Source organism: Rhineura floridana, chromosome 4 (assembly GCF_030035675.1).
Source record: "Rhineura floridana isolate rRhiFlo1 chromosome 4, rRhiFlo1.hap2, whole genome shotgun sequence".
NCBI lineage: Eukaryota > Metazoa > Chordata > Lepidosauria > Squamata > Rhineuridae > Rhineura > Rhineura floridana.
The window spans coordinates 123,733,432-123,748,020 of NC_084483.1; the positions used below are offsets into that span (position 1 = coordinate 123,733,432).

The 14,589-nt window shown below is 41.6% G+C and overlaps 1 protein-coding gene across 2 annotated transcripts in view; it reads right to left on the bottom strand.

Moving 5' to 3' along the window:
- The window catches only part of PLG (plasminogen), a 51,280-nt gene that overhangs the window by 8,213 nt on the left and 28,478 nt on the right, over nt 1-14,589 (bottom strand). The window contains exons 9-17 of one of the 2 annotated variants that reach the window (XM_061624297.1): nt 13,795-13,922; nt 12,783-12,954; nt 11,766-11,923; nt 9,271-9,416; nt 8,275-8,368; nt 7,251-7,371; nt 5,568-5,645; nt 4,397-4,537; nt 2,627-2,733 (exon numbers count right to left, since the gene is read on the bottom strand). In XM_061624297.1, the coding sequence (XP_061480281.1) occupies nt 2,627-2,733; nt 4,397-4,537; nt 5,568-5,645; nt 7,251-7,371; nt 8,275-8,368; nt 9,271-9,416; nt 11,766-11,923; nt 12,783-12,954; nt 13,795-13,922 (1,145 nt within the window). Of the gene's footprint in view, nt 1-2,626; nt 2,734-4,396; nt 4,538-5,567; nt 5,646-7,250; nt 7,372-8,274; nt 8,369-9,270; nt 9,417-11,765; nt 11,924-12,782; nt 12,955-13,785; nt 13,923-14,589 lie in introns of both variants that reach the window. The other variant, XM_061624296.1, reaches the window with a different exon arrangement.

Consider the following 14,589-nt stretch of genomic DNA (forward strand, 5'->3'; position numbering starts at 1 on the left):
TCAAAAGCACATATTCATAGCACAGTTATATTTCCACACAACACAAGTACAAAAACTGTCCATTCCTTTACAGCAAGTTTTCAATTAACTGCTCTCTCTTTAGGCTTCCTCTTCTTTCTTGGAGCTCCCAGTCACAGTTCTGCATCCAAACTGCTTACCCAGTCTTCATACTTGGCAGTGCCCAAGACAGAGAGTTCCCGACATGTTTAAGCCAGATTACCTCAGTACCAGAGCTCCTTTGTTCTGCCTTGTGCAACTGCAGCACACCAGCCCTCAAAAGCACACACATTTTCCCCTTGCTCCCCCAAACAGCTGCACATACACAAATTCTAACAGGCATAGTATAATAAATCTTAACAGTAAAACCTTCCTACAAAATCCTATCAGCGTAATTACTAAGAAATCATTAAACAGCTCATATCCCCACAAGCATGCAAAAAGCACAAATCAAAAGCATTCCAAAGGGCAATACTAAAACCATCAGGAAGAATTCCTACAGCAAATCAGTACACAGTCCCATAAGCACAACCTTCACCCCCAAACCATGCAGTTGCCCACATGGCCCTTTGTCTTGGGGTTTCATGGAGTTCCCAGTCCAAACCTATCCCTGCTGCTGCCTCTTGGGAGCACATTTGTTTTCTCATTGGCACACAGCAGACTGTAGCCATCTTTCTCCCACTCACTGCCCTGGAAAATGTCATTGGCCCAGTCCACTTCATCCCGTGCCCCAAACTCCAAATCAGGGTCCTGCCACAAGTCTTTATCTGGAGGCATCTTCTTCAGGGCTAGCTGGCCTAGCGCACCCAGGTTGGCAGAAAGAAATCTTCCTCTCTGCTCTCTCTCACCATCTCCAGTGTGAATCATGGGCCCAAACAGAGGCAGGTAACCCTCTCAGTGTCTCTTGCCCTCAAAACTCATAGGGCGCTGGGTACCTCTCACTGCTGGAATTTGCTCAGGGACTGCAGCCATCATTGGAGATGGATCCCATCCTATAAGACCATTATGGGGCACCCAAGGGGCAAAGTCACTTGGGGATTTTATCTCACCCATCTCTCCTGGAGCTGGGAGCTCCTCTTGGGCTTGCACTCCCACCTCAGGCTTCTCCTCCAGCACTTTTTCTTGCATAGCCATTTCTCCAGGTCCTGGCAGCTCCTCTCGTGCATACATCTCCAACTTTTCCTCCTGCACTTTCTCTTCCACGCAGGCACACACAGGGTGAAGAAATCCATCAACAGCTGCTCTTCTCCAGCCTGTAGTTCAACTTTCTCCAAGTCTTTTTCTTCCTCCTACACTATTTCAACAGCAGGCACACAAGGAGCAAAGAAATCTATGAGCAGCAGCATCTCTTATCCAGCCTGTATTCTACTTTCTTCCAAGGCATCTTCATTTTCCAGCCTGTCCTCCTTCTGTCTTGGGGCTTTACTTCCAGCTTCGTGGTGTCTTCCCCACTGGCAGGCTCCTGGACAATCAAGGCCTCTCCTTCATCCATCACTGACTGCAACTCCACACAGTCCAAGCCCTGCAGCTGCCCATCCATTTCCTGGATGTCTTTAGCCACCCCAGTCTGGGTGCACTGCAGCTGGGGTCCCAGGTCATTCTCAACCCCTTGCAGTGGCTGATCAGGCATGGCTCTCACTTCCTCACATAGGGTCTCCTTTTTCTCTCCAAGGAGGCTTTCCATTCTATCTTCAAATTGTTCCTGGTCCTCCTGGTGCTCTAGTTGCCTTTGTTGCTGATCCTCTTGGCACTCTCATTGCTTTCGCTGCTGGTCTTCCTGGTGCCACAATTTCATCTGCTCTAGGAGTGCTGCTAGTTCTCCCTCCATTTTTGACTCAGGCAACACCTTGCTCCCAATTCTTCTTCCAGGAAACTCAATCCCGCTGCTACACCAGTGTTGTGTGCCACCCCAATCTCTGAGCAGCAGGAGATCTCCAGGGGTCCCCGTGCTTACTCAGGGTTTGCTTTCCTTGGAATGAAGGTCAAAGACTGTGGTGTCTTTTAGGAAATATGGTTTTTGTTTACACATATTCCAACCTGAGCTTAAGTTGGAGGGGTTCAAAGCATCAGCATTCACCAGTTAATGGGCACTTGGCAGACCCATTAGCCCACCTGGCCACCCTAATAGGTGACCAGCAGAGCAGGTTTCTTAGCTGCAGAGCCCACCCCCGGGTGCAGGGTTCCAAATCAGAGGCTTGAAGGGGACTCATAGAAATCATCTGTCTCAACTCTCAAACCCATAACAGCAGTAACATGGATATCTGCTCCAACCATGACTGTGGTGGAAACAAGTTTGTCATGCAAAACTACCCTTCAGTGAAATTTCCAGGACCCTGAGCTAAACACCTGAAATGTTATTGAAGAAGCAGTACCCTTCTATAAAAAATGCACATCCCATGAGAGAGAGAGAGAGAGAGAGAGAGAGAGAGAGATGACCAGAAAGAGGGTATCAATTAGCACAGATGTTCTCTGATAGACAGCAGCAGCATGTGGAGAAGAAATTATTCCAAGTCTTTTCATGAGTAAGAAAGCCAAAAATCAGAATGATGGGGAAAAAACTGGGATATGGAGGAACTGCAACACATATGGCTGCCTTAACTACTTTCTTAGCTGCTCAAGATTTACTCACCTTTTGTTTCACCCCATCCAGTGACATAACATTCTGCTCCGCCTGGTACCATTGAATTGGCTGGAGGCAAACATGCTGGAATTACCTTATCGTTGATCAGTACAGGGCTGAAAGAAACATTTCCAAGAGATTTGATGTTGCCTTTTCCCTCATTCCAGTTCCCCTGGTTGCTAACTGCTGGGTCATGAACCTTCAGACAACATGGCTGTTGATGTTTTGAAAGTGATGCATTCCTAGAAGTCTCGTGTTCCCTAATGTGCCTTTCTTTATGAGATGCTTGGCTTCTTTCAGTCCCAGGCAAGCAAAAGTGATGGAAGTTGGAACTAATGAAGTGATATCCAATTCAAATGCTTTCTCCTTAAGCTTACTTGCATCCTGGTCATATGCGTGTTTACTTGGAAGAAAGACCTACTTCTGAGAAAAAAGGGTCAGGCTGTGAGGGTGAAGACAAATGTAATGTTTTAGAGGAATGGGTCTGATTTGGAAGCACCCTCACTGTGTTCAAAACTAAGCTCAAGCTCTGAAAAATCAGTTCAGAAGGTTTGCAGTAAAAACCAGCTGTGAAGGGCACAGGCTTGGATCAGACCTGTGATTTCAGTATGCTTCCCCCTTTTTCATTCGCAGAGCAGTTTTGCAACTATTAAAAAAAGGTGAAGGATAAGCAAAGACATGTGCCATTGCAGAAAGTTACATCTACTGCTTTTTAGGTACTCGGTCCACCTAAAACATAAGGACGGGACATGAGTCCAGGTTCAACTTGCTGGAATGTATTTGCATAGGGCAAATTGCAAAGCCAGCATCACATCATGGGCAAAGAGCTCTCTGTAGCTCTTATTTAAATGTCATGGCTGTCTTTACCCTTTGTTATGATATGAGAACATGTTGACCCACACATTATTTCTTCATGCAGCTAAAGCCCCAGATATGCTGGAACAGATGCCAAATCACATTTGTTTCAGCGTGTTGCTGCTAAAACCAAATCTACAATTAGTGGCGTTGGCCCTAAATGTGTAAATAACACAAAGATATATCACAGGCTGATCACTTTTGCTTCAGCAGACAGTTACCAAAAAACACGGGAATATAGGTAGATATAATTCCATGTTGGAAGCAGTATGAATAAGACAGCCATTCTCTCCAGTTACAGTGATTTAAATCAAACTAACATAATACTCTTTTTAAACAAGAAAAAGAAAAAGAAGCATGATGCTGTGATCAAAGGATGGACAAATCTGTCCATCTTGGTTTCTCAGTTTCTCATTTTCCACTCTTAAATGTTGTTCGCCACATTTCTGCATCAGTTTGCTTTTTAAAAAACTACGAAGTGCTCATGAAAATTCATCAGTACTCTAGTATGCTTTTCTCCTAATAAACACTTTTTGCAAGCAGTTTCCCCTAATATAATGCATTTTTATAGTATACACACACACATCCATTTTTATGCACACTTGCCCCTAATAGCTACATTTTTGTACATCTTTTGGGTTGGAAAATGCCATCACATACTTCAGAGAAGAGTGAATTTTAAAGAAGAGATATGTTTTGGGAAGTGTAGATGAGAAAGGTTTCAATTAGTGAACTGAATTTCTCCCTCATCCATACTGTAATCAAACTTCTGTAGTCACTTTGAGAGCCGCCACCACACAAAATCATTTCACCATGACGGAACAGAGCCCACCCAGTTTTTGCTTTTCAATAGTCACAGCAAAAACACATAAACTGGTCAGTAAAGGGATTATGGAAGATTAAAAGTTATAACCTAAAATATACCTGCTTAGTTTCAGCAAGGCAATGTCTGCCCTATTTGGTTCCTTGAACATTTTCTCAACATTTCGCATTTGTAAGGATGACTCTGAAGCCTTTTCTGTGTGCAGTCCAAGCGCCACTCTGTAAGCGGAAGGTCTTGATGACCTGCAAGAGGCAGATTTGCTGTGTGAGGGCATCTCCAGATAACCAAGACATTGTTCTCATTACCACGGCTGAAGAAGGAGGAATTCGTTGGAAGTCAGAGACTGGGGGACTAAGGCATGTGTTATGCCTCTACTTTGAACCCAACCCACCATGAAACAACGCAATCTCACACCATCTGTATTGCATAAATCCATAGGGAGTAACATTGCAGTCACGATGACAGGTGCTATTATGGGCAGCTGCAAAAGAGATATGTTGGGCTTGCCTAGCTACAGGTAGGCCAAGGTACTAGAAGGAACACTTCTCACTAGTAAGAAATAGGTAACAGCAGGATATGAAATTCCTAGCAACCAGGAACAAATTGTTGCTCTTATCCTACAAAGCAAAGGGCCATAGAGGAATAATTATTAATTATTTGTAAAAGGGGAGTAGGGATGGGATCCGTTGACCACAGCCGGTTCGAAGGCATTCCATCGACCTAGCAGGCTGGCATCAATTCAAGTTCATTCTTTGTCCACAAGCCACTGCTTTTACCAATTTTTCCCCACTCAGAAAAAATATTTATATTAATATTGATAGTTTTGAAAGGAAATGTTGATATTTTCAAAGGAAATGTTGATAAATTAAGGGAAGTGTTATTAAACAGAAGGAAATATCAATAAAATATCAATATTAATATTTGCAAAACTTTTTTTTAAAAAAAATGTATTTCCAAAAAGAGCAGCAGAAAATTGCTACATAAAAATCTGATCCACAATGGTAGTGAATCAGCAAATTAATGGAAAAATCTATACAAAATCTGAATTGGGCAGAATTTGAGTACATCCCTAAAGGGGAGCATAGGAAGCCACCTTATACTGAGTCTCCATGACTGGTAGGGTGATGTATAAATCTCTCCAATAAAAATAACAATAAAAATAAAAAAGCAAGTTTATTGTGAGGTGAATGGAAAGTCCATTGCAATGTGGCAGCCATGATATACTGCTTGTCTCCTCAGGGAACGTAGTGCCTACTGTTAGAAAAGGCTTACCTTTCTAAGCAGTGAGTTGCTGTCAGAACCCACTCGGGATCTATTAGTGTGCCTCCACAGAAATGCATATTGAGGAAACTGAAAGAGAAGGAAAAGCAGATTAGTTGCATCCCTGCTCCCAGGCATTTTTACTATATTTCAGTGGTGGTTCTTTTTAATGCTGCTCTTCGATTTCCTGATTTAGATTTTATTACTGTTGTTATTTTATTGTATACATGTTATTATTTCTACACTTAGGAAAAAGAAACCAAATGCACAGTTATAAGATGGGGAATACTTGGCTCAGCCATACGACATGTGAGAAGGATCTTGGGATTGTCGTTGATCGCAAGCTGAATATGAGTCAACAGTGCGATGTGGCTGCAAAAAAGGCAAACACTATATTAGGCTGCATTAACAGAAGTATAGTTTCCAAATCGCGTGAAGTACTAGTTCCCCTCTACTCAGCACTGGTTAGGCCTCATCTTGAATACTGTGTCCAGTTCTGGTCTCCGCACTTCAAGAAGGATGCAGACAAACTGGAACAGGTTCAGTGGAGGGCAACAAAGATGATCGGGGGCCTGGAAACAAAGCCCTATGATGAGAGACTGAAAGAACTGGGCATGTTTAGCCTGGAGAAGAGAAGACTGAGGGGAGATATGATAGCACTCTTCAAGTACATGTAAGGTTGTCACACAGAGGAGGGCTGGGATCTCTTCTCGATCGTCCCAGACTGCAGGACATGGAATAATGGGCTCAAGTTGCAGGAAGCCAGTTTTCGACTGGACATCAGAAAAAACTTCCTAACTGTTAGAGCCATACGACAATGGAACCAATTACCTAGAGAGATAGTGGGCTCTCTGACACTGGAGGCATTCAAGAGGCAGCTGGACAGCCATCTGTCAGGAATGCTTTGATTTGAATTCCTGCATTGCACAGGGGGTTGGACTTGATGGCCTTCTAGGCCCCTTCCAACTCTACTATTCTATGATTCTGTGATTTTTGTTTGATTATTTGTATTATTATTTTAATTGTAAAATCTCCCAGACGGGGAGGGATTCTTCAAAGGATGGAGTATAAATAATTTAAATAAATAAATGTGTCTGAGTTGCCCCAAAGGCTGGCTAATATTACCGCCTTAAACACAAGGGGGGGGTGTCTGTGGCCTTCCAGATGGTGCTGTGCTACAACTCCCATCATCCCTTACCAGTGGTCATACTGGCTTGGGAAAGTTGGAATCCAACATCTGGAGGGTCATAGGTTATCCACTTCTGCTTTAACATAACACAAATATTTCTGACTAGTGAACATGTATTGTCTATCCCACGGCAATCTTATCAATAAAAATGATTAGTATGGGTAATATACAGCTATGTCACCTTCAGAGTAGACCCAGTGAAACAAATTGATTTAAGTTACCTAAATTTATTGATTTCAATGGGTCTAGAGTATGACCAATATTAGATATCATCCAGTAACATTTGTTCACTTGGTTTCCTTTAAGCAAGTTTAAATTCTGAGGGAATTTTAAGAGCCTGAAACTTTTCCTTATAAGCCTCTGCTCCAAACTTGCTTTCCCTAAGCACACATACATATCACACCTTTTCTACTCCCTCCCCAACACAAAACACTTGTGAGAGAGAGAGAGAGAGAGAGAGAGAGAGAGAGAGACTGTGTAGCCTAATGGACTGTGGTTTTTAATACCTTGTTCGAAGACTGATCTGCCAGGGCCAAGAATGAGGATTTGAAACACACCCGCCAACAATCCTTCCAAAGCACAGGAGTGGTTTATATTTTTGTTTTCCACACTCATATTCAGGAGAAGCTGAAGAATGAAAGGGAAAGACACAGAAGAAGCATCAGGTAGAGGAGAATGTCAGGATTATAAACATCTCAACGTCTTAATAATTTGGGAAATAGGTTGGTCAGATGCAAAAGAGGACAGGGCTCCTGTACCTTTTCATTTCATTTTAAATATGTCTATTGTGCTTTTTACCATCTAGGTCTCAAGGTGGCTCACAGCAATAAAAATATACAACATGTAAATTGTAAAACATAAATTAAACATAAAAAAACATCAGAAACTTAAAATATCAAAACTTTAAACAAAAGCATAAGGAAATTTTAAAACAGCAAAGAAGCATTCATAATGTGAAGTCATTCTCAAATAAAACAGTTTTAACCAGGCACCTGAAACTCAGCAGGGATGCTGCCTGTGTGACTTCTAGTGGGAGAGAGTTCCACAGAGTTGGGCCCACAACACATGAAGGCACGACTTGTTGTTGACATAAGTCATACTTCTGGTCCATGGGGGACCACTAATAGTGATCCCCCAGATGATCTCAGTGGGGTCAATGGAACGTATGCCTAGCAAAGTAAGTTTAGGATTGCATCCAAAAACAGCAGCCATGTCAAGTGCCTCATCCTTTTCCCATACTGTGTAGTTACGGGAAAGTATGACATGAAATCATCATATCATATGTTGTCCATCACCACGAGCATCTGATAACAGAGGCGAGGAAATGACATCATATTATGATTACCTCATATTGCGCACTATCAAAGCTATACTTTATGAGGAGAAAAGAGGGAAATCAAAACAAGGCTGCCATTTCCAGCAGTAACTCTATGATGGTCATCAGGTTTAGTTCTAGCATAAAAATCTGCAATTTTTAAACATTTAGAATAAAATATGACAAAGCTGATCAGTCTTTATAAGCATACTTACAGCACTGTGGGACATCACAATATTCCCATGCTTTGTCCTGGTCTGTGGTATAGCACCAAGGGCCGTTGATATCACCATCTGGATTTCTGCAATACTACAGAAAAACAGAAACAAAAACAGAACTAAACAATCCGCAATGTCTGTATGTTCACAGGCATGACGACCTCATTTAGCCAGTGACTAAGCATTATATCTTTTATTATTTTTAGAATGCAGCCAAATTAACAATTCCATTCCACAGAAGTTGTCAGAATGTAACTATGCATGCAGTACAGAAGCTGTTCATCAGCTATTCAGCACTGATCACCTGCTTACAGGTGGTGTAGACACAACACTAGCTCCTAAGAAGCCAACTTCAATGCCTGGTTTCATTTTTTCATTTTTTTTTTTTGGAGTTTTCTAATAACATTTATTTATTTATAACATTTATATTCCACCTTTCCTCTGAGGATCACGAGGTGGTGTGCACAGTTCTCCCCCTCCCCAGTTTATCCTCACATCAACCCTGGAAGTTGATTAGGATGAGAGACAGTAACTGATCCAAGATCACCCAGTGAGCTTTATGGCTGAATTGGAATTTGAACCCTGGTCTCCCAGGTCCTAGTCCAATACTCTAACCACCACAACATTATCAACATTTAACATAACATTTTAGGGCAGATCCACACCTACATTTAAAACACTTCCAATGCACATTTAAAGAACATGACCTCCCACAACTACAAATTCCCAGCACCCGTCACAAACGACAGTTCCCAGGATTCTTTGGGGAAGTTATGTGCTTTAAATGTGTGGCCACATTTAACAAAAGAAGGGGAATATAAAGTAGGAAGAATTGAGAGGAGGGGGAAGGAAAAAGGAAGAGATGAAAGGAAAGAAAAAAATTCAGGAGGGTGGAGGACCTTTCATGAGACTGATCCTATATAAGCCTTGTCTGACATTGCCTGATCCTCTACATATCTTAACACATCCTGCCTACTTCGTAATGCTACTTACATTTCTTTCCAGACCTGAACGGGGGTGAGTCTGTGGTGTGAAAAACTCATGCTTATGAGGTGTCTGCAAGCGCCATTCTTGGCAAGTCCTGCCAGCTGCTGTTGCAATCTTTCCACGATAGTCTTTACCATTACCCGTTCTACAGTCTTTAAAGGAAGATAAATATGGATGGCTTTTTTTACTCTTATAAATGGGGCATATCGATACTACATTAGTTTAAATTGGTTTGTCATTCCCTTTGCCTTCAAAACCTGGGGATAGTAGCTTTCTGTGTATGTATGTAGGGTAGGGCTAAACCCAACAGTCCAGCCATTCCTCTGCTGGGTGGGTTTAGAAAACACAAGGCTTGGGAACATATGAAAAGGCCCTTCTTCTGAAGCATTCACAGTGGTGGAACACAAAATTCCACAAGGTGATAGACACAAAGTACAGAATCATTTAAAAAGTTTTCATTCCAGACATACACAGGGCTGTAGCCATGGAAAAGCCTGCGGAGGAGAGCAAAAGTCTTGCAACATTCAAATTTCCAACCCTCCAACATATCGCTTTTATCTGCTGGATTGAAATGAAAGGGCCCTCAGCATGCAGTCCTAGAACCATGAGCCATGGGCAGTGCGTTGGTGGGGTGGAGCTGTCATCTCAACCTGGATGAGAACTGGGCAGGGTGGCAGCAGGGTCAGGACCATACAGGTGTACTGGTGGAACCACCGTTGCCAGTCCATTGCTCCCATGCAGTCCTGCCCTTTTCCCTGTCCTGCTCAGACAAGCTGCAGCAACACTCTGCTGCTTCCCTCACCACCACATGCACCACTACCTCCAGGCCCATAGGACCTGCTTGTACACATGGGTCCCCATCCAACTAGAGAGATACATGGATGGAAACACCTAGCAGGATCATAGTGGATGTGGCGCAACTAACTGGACTGGAGAGAACATTCAGGCTGGGGGCAAAAGCCACCATCCTAAAAATAGGAAGGGAAGTTGCCAGGTAATGCCAACTGAGCCTCCCAAGGTACATATACAATTATATTAATTTTTCCAAATGCTGAAACAGCAGACGTGTTGCCAAAAAGAAAATATTAAATTCAAACAGCTTCTGTGGATGTCACATGCAATTATAACTACCATTTTCTCAAAGGCCGTGTCTCTTTCTCTCTCTCTCTCTCTCTCTCTATCTTGTGTGTGTGTATTTCATAGCATAGTCAGTTAAGTCTGTAAAAATAAGTCTGCCTTGATTGTCACTATATACAATATGCTCCTCCAAATAGTATATATTGTTAGTTTATACATATTCATTATATACCTATATCTTGTATAATACAATATAAATTCACATGCACTACTACTACTACTACTACTAAACTTTTTTAGGGCCATGGTATTAGTGTAATATATGCAATAAGATAGGTCCCTGGCCCAAAGAGCTTCAGATCGTACTAGAGAGCAAGGGAGGATTTTAGTAATGTTTAAAAGCTGGTGCCAAGATTTCATAAAAGTCTGAATAGAAATCAAGAAAGAAGAGAATTTAGAACTAAAGCAACATTATGAGGAGAAATAAATGAACCATTGCAATGGAATGAAGGAAAGAAACACTCAGATAAAGACCAGTAGCTCATTTGTGCAGATAGCTCCTATGCTCCCTTAATTCACTAAAGCCGCACACCATACCTTTAAAGTACATTCCCCGCCACCACCAAGAATCCTGGGAACTGCAGTTTACTCTTCACAGAGCTATAGTCCCCAGCACCCTTAAACTACAGTTCCCATTATTCAGTGGGGGGGGTTGCTTTGAATGTGCTTTATAGATAGAGTATATGCAGCCCAAGACTTGTAGGTAAGAATGCACAGGCCTGCAGCCTTAGAAAGAATTACAATGTAATCCTAATCCTATACATGTTTACTCAAAGGTAAATTCCATTGAGTTCAATGGAACTTACTTCCAGGTAAGTGTGCATAGGACTGCAGTCTAAGATTGTGAAAAAGCAATAAAGCTTCCACTGAAAAATTAAAGGAAGAGAAGCAGAAATATTAGACAAAGATTAGGAAAGTCAAGAAATAAAGCTGGAGATCATCTGTGAAGACATGATAACTAAGGCAGCATTGAACTAACTCCTTTAAAAGAATAAGTGCAAAACACAGTATGGGCAAATATAACCTTTCTCACAATTTCCCCCAGAACCTGCAATTGTTTGCATAAATGCAGACTTGGGGGTCACTCACAGTGCTCTAAATCCCTCTGGTTTGTTTCTTTGCCCTTATCCACAGGCCCTATAGAATTTAATAGACAATAAATGTGGTCTATTAATGTAATGGAAAGAATGATAACCTGATGACAGATTAATGGTGAGCTGAAAACCCCAACTTGAGGGGCACATGCCTCTGTTACATTCTTAGAGTTACTTAAAGCAATGATAAAAGACATTATTCAGTCTCTACAGCACAGAATTCTATAGCTCTTCTGCATAAGGATCTCATGTGGCTGGTTGCAGTCATACCAAGGTTTGGTGTCACTGTGGGTTGAGGCTGTTGCTGTTGGACAGGATCAGGACACTTTTGCAGATTGCAGTACTCCCATCTGGTACTGGGATCAGTAGTATAACACCAAGGGGCTTTATCGTCATCTGGGTTTCTGCAGTAGTTGCTCCTCAAGTCCCTATAAATGTAGATACAAAATTCCCCCCGGTGTGAGGGGGAAAATGTTTTAATTTATTGTAAGCTGTCTTAGGTAGTATGTCATTTTAAAATAAATAAAATAATTAAACAACTAGGGAGGCTGTTGCTTTATATCCTGATTATGAACTTCCTGAAGACATCTAGTTGGCCATTGCTTAGAACAGAATATTGGACAAGATGGGCATCTGGCCTGATCCATAGGGCTCTTATGTTCTTTCGTTTCCCAAACTTCACTTGCAATCATCCCAGCCAAGAAACTATACCATCCTTGACAAGATATATCCAGCGTGTGTTAATTTTATTCTTGTTTAAAATACTTTGAATAAAGATCTCAACTTCTTAAGTTATCATAACAGCCTAATCGTCAGAAGATTAGGTGCATATGAAACTGCATTATAACATGCGAGATCATTAGTCCACCAAGCTGTCTACACCGTCTGTGTTCGCATGTCACAAAAAGCCATAGTTAATCGTGTCTTACTCTCATGTGGCTCATCCCCAAATGTGAGTGGGAGCCACAATCTAAAATCCCTGGCATAGTGGGATGCCCAAACCAGGGACTGTGCTTTCTTTCACTCCAAATAAACCATAATATGAAGTCAAACTTGTTTTTTGCTCCACACTGTGATTTGTTTGGAGTGACACAAAGCCCAATACCCAGTTTGGATGTAATGCTAAAATGAGTTGAAGAGGAGTTCACTGGAACTCAGTCAAAAGGTGGGACACTCACCAATACAATCTTGTTTAAGCTTTCCTATATATGGAGCCATTTAAAGTTTTTTACTAGTTACACAAAAATGACTGCACACAGTTACTGATGAAAGTTGAGGTAAACATACGCTTCTGGGAAGGCCTCTTGAGTTTTACTGTGATGATGAGGTTTCATAGAACTCCATGCTTGGCATCTCTTTCCAGAGACAGTCATTGCTGTGGTACCCTGGTAATTTGTGCCAGTGCCTTGATAACAGTCTTCAACAAGTTGAGCTTGGTCAGGAATAGCAGGAGCTGCAGCTATATTAAAACAAAACAAAATACCATGAAAATAAGCTGCACATTATTTGTTTCCAAACATACTGTGTGTTAATGCCTCAGTCCTACAGAACACGGGTGGGACCTCCATCATCCCTGACTGTTGGCCATGTTGGCTGGGGCTGATGGGAGTTGGAATCCAACAGCATCTGGAGGGCCTCAGGTTCCATATCCCTATAACAGAATTATGTAGACCAGCTGTAATGGTGAAAGCAGAGAGAAATGCAAGGCAAAGTGAAAAGAAATAGTGGCTTAAGAGCATTTGGATCTTTTCTCAATGATTAATAGCCTTCTCATTGCTGATTGCAGATTAATGGCTTTATGCTGCAATAAATCATTCAGACTGACAGCCCAATCCTAATTTATTTATTGTTGATTTGATTTGCATCCTGCTTTACAGTATAGATCAAAGCAGCTATCCTTAAGCACATTTATTTGGAAGAAAGATCCTCTCTGTTCAATGGGAATCCTGCCTGGGAAGCATGCCCTTGGACTGCAGTCTTAGGAACAGAAGCTATTTATTTTATTAATTTACAGTTCTGACTCAGCCTACCCTCATGCAAAAAGCAACAACAGATACAACAGATAAAAATCAGTATAATAAAATACCCGTTTAAAAACACAAGACATAAAACAGGTTAAGCTCGCTCTGCATATGCTTGTCCCGTCTCCTTTCAATACAGCCCATATATCAGAGCCAGATTTGTCACATTTATTTTTGCAAAGCAAAGTTTATCCCCTAGAGCTGTTTGTTTTTTCAAAGCTCAAAATGGGTTGTTCTGCTCACATCTATTACAGATGCACAATTGTTACCTTTCTTACCAGTGTCTACTGCTGTACCATCACAGCTAGGAATATTGCAGTATTCCCATCTTTTTTTGGGCTCAGTGGTGTAGCACCAAGGCATGGTCTCTCCATCAGGGTTTCTACAATAGTTTTCTTCTAAACCCCTGAAACGGAATATGCATAAAAACAACTGATGTTTGAACACCTTCACACTTATTTTTCAGGAGGCTGGAGAGATGACAATCTTACTGAAATGCATTATTAGTCAAACAGTGAGATATCAGAATGAAACCTGCTGTATAAATATGACTCAATCTGTCCATTTGGGATTCAAGCACCAGCATGGCCCCTGCACCTGTTTTTAAGGCACTGTGTTGAAAGATGCCAAATACTTTACAGTACAGTATCTCCCTTGAAGACAAACATCAGAATAGAAAGTTGGTGTGCTCATTCAGGACACAATTCTCCCTTTGAAGTCTGAATGCCCCCAATTCACCACACCTCTTTTTAAGGACTTTACAAAACACAGTGCAATGGAATCTCCCCTGAGTGCCAAGATACCAGAATGAAAGGTGAGGTTGAATTTACAACATAATTCTCTAAATGAAGAGGGGAGCTAACTCAATTCCCCCTTCCCCCTCCCTGTTTTAGGAGGGGAAGATGCAAAATAAATTGCAGGACTTCTCAAACGTTGTGCATTACTAATCACTCACACACATTATTCAATAACACAAGTGGGATGGATAAATTTGTCAATTTTGGTCTCTATCATTTTCTCATTTTTTAAAATCTTAAATACAGTTCTCCACATTTTGGCAGCAATTTATGGGT